Source organism: Drosophila bipectinata, chromosome 3R (assembly GCF_030179905.1).
Source record: "Drosophila bipectinata strain 14024-0381.07 chromosome 3R, DbipHiC1v2, whole genome shotgun sequence".
Classification (NCBI taxonomy): Eukaryota; Metazoa; Arthropoda; class Insecta; order Diptera; family Drosophilidae; genus Drosophila; species Drosophila bipectinata.
The window spans coordinates 19,312,628-19,318,795 of record NC_091739.1 but is presented as its reverse complement, the minus strand read 5'-3'; the positions used below and the strand labels follow the sequence as shown (position 1 = coordinate 19,318,795).

Below are 6,168 nucleotides of genomic sequence, written 5' to 3'. Positions count from 1 at the left end.
GATTTTTTATCAAGAATAAAATGGAAACTTTTTAGATTCCAAGATATATTTTAGCATTAGGTTTGCTTTGGGTTGGTAAAATATATATTTTTTCTCTATAACAGATATAGATTCTATATAAGTTATTGTATATATTAGATCTTATAGAACTTATAAGATAAATGGATACTACTCCAACCTATTATATGGTAGGTAAATATAGATGTAGGTCCTTAACAGCCGGCTATTATGATACAGGAAGGACAGCAGGAAGGTAAGCCTACCAAAAGTAATTAATATTTTTATTCTTCAGGTGTAGGTTATATCCTACTTTCTCAAAAACCTTTCCTGAAAAGAAAAGAGGGAATAGAAAGACTAGATGAAAACATTATGATTCTTTATAAATTGGATAGATTATAGTACAAGTATTCTTCTCTAGCACAGTTAAGGAAATTAAGATTAAAAGCCGGTTATAAGAAAAATGGATACTAACTGAGGTAGGTATATATACATAGATGAAAGTCATAATGGCCTGGATATTATGAAACGAATACTACTTAAACCTAAAGTTTTTCAAATCTGTATTCTTCAGATAGTTCTATAGTTTTGTTTGAAAACCTTTTCTGAAAACTAAAGAATATATAGGAAAATTAAAGAAAAGAGTTTCTTCTGATTTAAATCCAGAAGAGTGTGGAAACTTTATAGAGACCCCGATATTTATATTCTTCTCTGGCTACCATAATTACGTACAAGATTAAAGACCACTTTTTGAGATAGTTTTAAAAGTATTTTCTTATCTACCAGTTTCTTGGAATACCATTTCTATATCATAAAATAAAACAAACAAACCACTTGTTTTTGTTTATATCCATTACGTTTATTTATTATTTGAATGTAAATTAAATTTAAATTACACTGCGCCACAGCATCACTAAATATATTCCTCTTCGAATGCATCTATGCCCTAATTGATTTCGTTTTGTTGTGAACAGTTTTTTTTTTATCAGTTGCTTTTCTAATTAATAGGTGTTTTTGAATCTGTGTGTTTATTTTTTTTATTTTCTTGGGGAAAAAAGAATCACAAAACTAGCGCTTAAGTTTTCTACTCTTATCGGAGAGTGTGGCAACGACATTGACTCGAAATATAATTTGATCATATTTGACAGTATTCCTCTGACCTAATAACGGGCATCGAACGGGGATTATACACTATATGTATATTTAGTTAACTTAAAATTAGTTAAATCGAGAATAATGTACAATATACAGGCCAGTGCCACATAATCAAGTGTTTGATTTAATTTCCTTTGTTTCTTGAATAACAGATCTCATAAAACAATGCTTTCAAAATAAACTCATCAGTAATTCCTTAAATCAGTTTAATTGTATAATCAGTGTGATTGTTTTACGTGTATTTGTGTTTAAATTAGAAATAATAAAAACAAAAATCTTTGATTAATCCGAATCAGGTAAACAATTCAATCTTACAAGTATTTTACGCATTTTCTTAGTTACTTTTCGATTTCTTTTCTTTTTTTTTTTATTGTATTTTTGGAAGTTGCAGGCGGGGCATCGTTCTCTAGTAGTGCCGATTGGGTTAATTGTAAAATGTATATAAAATAAATCACAATTTGTATACGCATATAAATGACGTGTTTTTGGGTGTTTGTGTGTTGTTTGTGTCTGTGGGGTAGGGGGCGTTGGTTTGGTCCTGCGCACAGGCCAACACAAGGATCGGCTACATATTTATTAATATTAATAATAAACATTAGTTAATTGTTTAAAACAAAGCAGCTGGAAGCTGGCAGCTAACAGTATAAATAGCGAACCCAAAACGAAAAACATTGAAGCACGTTCCCAGTTAAAACCGAAACATATACAACATTTCTCGGCTCAAGGATCGGTGACAACCTACGGACTAAGGACTCGGGGCGAAGGACTCGCCTCATATGAGAAACTGGCGATCGGTGCCGCTATTTGGCAAGGCGGCCACACCTATGCCGCCTTGCGTTGGCGTTTGCAGGAACGCCGAATCGTCGGCCATCGCCGACTCCGTGGCAGGCGTGCTGATTGCAATTGGTTCATAGATGGAGCGATGCGGTGGCATATCGTCGTCGTCCTTGAAGGAGCCGCTTAAATTCGGATTGAGGATGTTGTTCGAGGCGGGTGTGGCCACGGCAACTGTCCCCGTCGCGGGCAAGCCCATGGCTCCAGTGCCGGACTCTACATGCTCCAGATAAGGTGGAGCCGCAACGCTGATTGTATTCGGTTGGCGGCGGAACAGGAAGCTGAAATAATTAAAAGAAGGCCTTAAATATCAGAGCATCTAATGTGAGATTCTGAGAGTAATTACTTGAAGTTGATTCGAGACCAGATCGATGGACGTTCTCCGCTGAACTGTTCAGCCAAATTGGCTGGCAAATTGGGGGCCCGATCGAAGGGATTGATCCGTTCATGTGGAACTCCGGACGATGTGGCCGGACGTACAGCCGAGTCCAGCAGGGCTGCACAAGCAAGTCGATTAGTTAGTGTAACAATTATATCATTTCACTGGTAGACCCACCATTCTCGTCGTCCGAACTCTGTGTCTCCTCGAACGGATTCCTACCAGCGTCCCCCCGTCGGAATGTGCCGTGCCTGGTGGTTCCAGCAGCAGCAGCAGCGGCTGCTCCCACATTCGTACTGCTACCACCAGCAGCTTCCACGGCCGAAGAGGCGGAACTCGATTGTGTCGACTGGCGAGTGCTGGATTGTTGCTGCAGCAGCGGGGTCGTGTCGTCATCCGTGTCCGTGACGTTATCCAAAGAAGGCTGTCGACTCCGACTTGCACGCGTTGCGCCCTTCGTAAAAACCTTGCGCTTACAAATGGGACAGACGCGGCGATTTTCGGTTAGCCAAGGATCGATGCAGTGTGTGTGGTACGCTAAAAAAAAACATAGTCCAGATTAGCTATAGGCTCTTACTCATATTATCATTATCTTCTCAAAACCCACGAGTTTAGTTTCAAATGACAAAAAAATGATTCACTTACGATGTGAGCAAGGCAGGACACGCAACTTGTCGTCCTCGACAAAGTCCTCCAGACAGATCACACAGGTGTCGTACTTGTTGTTCACATTGTTCTTTGTGTAGCGGAGCACTGGGAGCTTCTTCAGCATACTCTTTGGCAGTCGGTGGCGACGCAGTCGTCTCTGCTCTCTGATGCACTTGTAGATCATATAGATAACCTGACAGCCACCAAACAAAGAAGTCATATCAGAAGAAAATAATAATGAAGCTTGGATCACTTACCATGATAATAAAGCACAGGCCAATCAGTATGGAGAAGGGCAATATTAGTTGGGTATTGATGTTGAAGGGAAGCTCATCGTTGATGATAAGCACCACCTCGGGCGTGAAGTAGGTGGCTAGGGCCTTGCCCGACGTGTGGCCCACAAAAACGGATGGTATGTGGATGCCCGTCCTGTTATCGGCGGACATTTGCTCTAAAAATAAAAGTACAAAATGGAGGTATAATAAAGCTCAGAATATACATTTAAATGGATAATTACCCAAGTCATCTCCTTCATTATTGTAAACAATCACAGCAGAATAGCTGGCGTTCTGAGCCACTCGCACCTTTCGCTCAAATGTGCACTCACCACCGCTGCAAAAACAATGAAAAGAATTAGAAAACTTAGTCATTTAATTGAGACTTTAATAATGCTTTTAGTTACCGTGATATTAGAGCCACAAATTTAGCACCGGTTGGATAATTAAGGTGCGGTGGCCTATCCAGGTGGCCACAAGCAAAGGAATTCGGCATCGCTGGCACAACGAACACTTTAATGCCATTGGTCGGAAACGAGGGACCGAACTGTGCTGGCAAGGCATTAAACTCCTCAATCAACTGCAACAATCAAAGCATATAATTAATTTAAACTCATTATAGAAGAATCTGAGTGGCTTGCCTGATTTGTGATTCTACGAAAGACAAGAACATGTCCATCGACCAGAGTCGCCTCATTGCAGACAAGGCTGAGACCCAGAAGGGTAATTACGAGGCAACTTTTCAGACACATTTTGCCAGCCTGGCCACGACGTCTGGTCTCAGTAGAGTCCTCTTTAACTCTGTTATTCTTCAAGTCCACGGTATCCTCTGCTGCTGCTTTGTTTCTTTACCATCCGCACTATTGGCATTTCTCATCTATGTGCCAGGGCCAGCGACTGTTTGCGATCAAGGCTCGGTCTGTAAAGTAAGATGAGTAACAATGATTAAACAATTCTGATAAAAGAATATAGTGCTGGCAGGTTATAATACTTTCACTTATTTGTACTAAAGTATTAAACTAAAGGGTACTATTAACCTGAATGATGGTGTAAATGAGGACGTTCCCGAAGGCAACCCGCGGGTTTTTGGCTCGGCGATTCAATGGCAAACAAACAGCTCGCCCGATAAGATAAACGGCTTGCGATTGTTGTATATATTTTTTTTTTATTTTGCCTGCAAGTGTATAATGTGCGGGGGGTGTTGATTCTGCAAAATTGTACTTTTTCTCAGTCACGCTGCTCGACGACAGCTGTTTTGTTTGTTGACACAGCGCCGGCAATGGTCATTTTAGTTTCCAGAAAATATCTACAATATATATAGGCATACATGCAGTTGAATCTGGAAAAGAACTATGACGTTTGGATGGCTGTTGTAGCTTGAATTTCCCTCAAATGATATTAGCACCAATCTAAAAAATGGTATTCTTTAGAGAACGGTCAGTAGTTTATCAAAATAAACGGGTCTGCTTGCCGGTTGAGAAGAAAATGACTCACGATGGGGGTTCGCAGATAGGAGAAGCAGAACTTAGTCGCTTGGTAGAACTGCTTAGGCTCCAGATACAAATGTGGAAAGTTTTTTTTTGTCTCAAAAAAATTATTAAAGTTGTTAACATTTTGGGCACACACCACACACTAACTGGGACGGTGTGCAAATATGTCACAAATTGTATTAAATTCACAATTCAACAAAGAGAACGTCACTGGCATTAGCACATCGATAGACAAGCGAATCAGCGACTTTAATGAGAACGTGACTTTGTTTTTATTGAATGTGTAAACAATTAATGGGAGGCACAGAGAGCCATTCCGCTGCGAAATTCAATCTGGGGAGACGCGTGCGTCCGGTTGAATATCAAAGAACTGGTTGAATAAGAATTACATTTTTTTATTGCTCGATTCGCATCTATATTTAAGTCTTACAAGTCCTATTCCCTATAGGGCTGGGTATCTTAAATATGAAACTAGATACTGTTGGAAGTGCTAGTAAAATATTATGACAAACATTTTCAAGATTCCTTTAAATATTTCTCTGTTGAAGTATTTTCTGCTAAAAACCGCACAGCTTGGAGGCCAATATCACCTTACAAATTAGTTTCTAGACAGCCGCACGCACCAGCCACCCATCCGCCCACTCGCACACACAAACAGTTACATGCAGAGGGGCATACCTTGAACTTTACAAGGTGGGACTGAGGGTCTCAAGGTTTTCCTTGTGGAAGACTATTTCAGAATCTAAATAAATGCAAATTCCAGGTGGTAACAGGTAGAAATACGCCCAATTAGAAGTGCCAGGCAGAAGTTCATGAAGTTTAATTTCGTAAATTCGCTTTGTTATGCTTTTTTTCAGGCGTATCTGCTCGGACATGTGAATCTGTATGGGTGGGTGAGTGAGTGTGTGCGTTTAATTAACACAACAAAGCAGCTGAGCTGGTCGATTTCCTGTGTTTTTCTTTTTTATTTTCATTTAGGTGCATTCACCACAAACTCACTTGATTTCTGTTTGTCTCACTGGGTCTGGGTTTGGTGTTTTTAACTTGCTTTTAGGCTTATTCCTTCATACATATATCCAATCCGACTTTTCAATACTCGTTCGCCCCAGCAGCACTCGTCGCCATCGCTTAATTGCGTTTTACTTTACTGACTTCGCGTTAGATCAGCGGAGTTCTAATCCGCCCAGGTCAGAATTCAACAGGAACGCCTGGATGGGGTTTTCCTGGGCATGACACTCGCTCTAGGGGGCCACTTTGGGTTCGCTCGCTAATTATTGGGTATTAGAATTTGCATCCCACACACAAAAGTGTTGGAGATGACAGTGTTCCTGACAAACATCGATTGTTAATGTTATCGGATTGGAAATTCTATCTTTCAGGCTGGCAGCCC

At 40.4% G+C, this 6,168-nt stretch overlaps 1 protein-coding gene across 1 annotated transcript; it reads right to left on the bottom strand.

The window, feature by feature from the left end:
* Positions 1-831: 831 nt before the first annotated feature.
* On the bottom strand, positions 832-6,106 carry gzl (godzilla E3 ubiquitin protein ligase). The gene is made up of 9 exons (XM_017245203.3): positions 5,778-6,106; positions 3,930-4,207; positions 3,696-3,868; positions 3,531-3,625; positions 3,271-3,464; positions 3,011-3,206; positions 2,543-2,902; positions 2,333-2,483; positions 832-2,267 (listed from the first exon to the last, which is right to left on the bottom strand). Exons 2-9 carry the CDS (start codon positions 4,038-4,040, stop codon positions 1,925-1,927), a joined length of 1,623 nt encoding a protein of 540 aa, XP_017100692.2. The 5' UTR covers positions 4,041-4,207; positions 5,778-6,106; the 3' UTR covers positions 832-1,924.
* Positions 6,107-6,168: the final 62 nt, after the last annotated feature.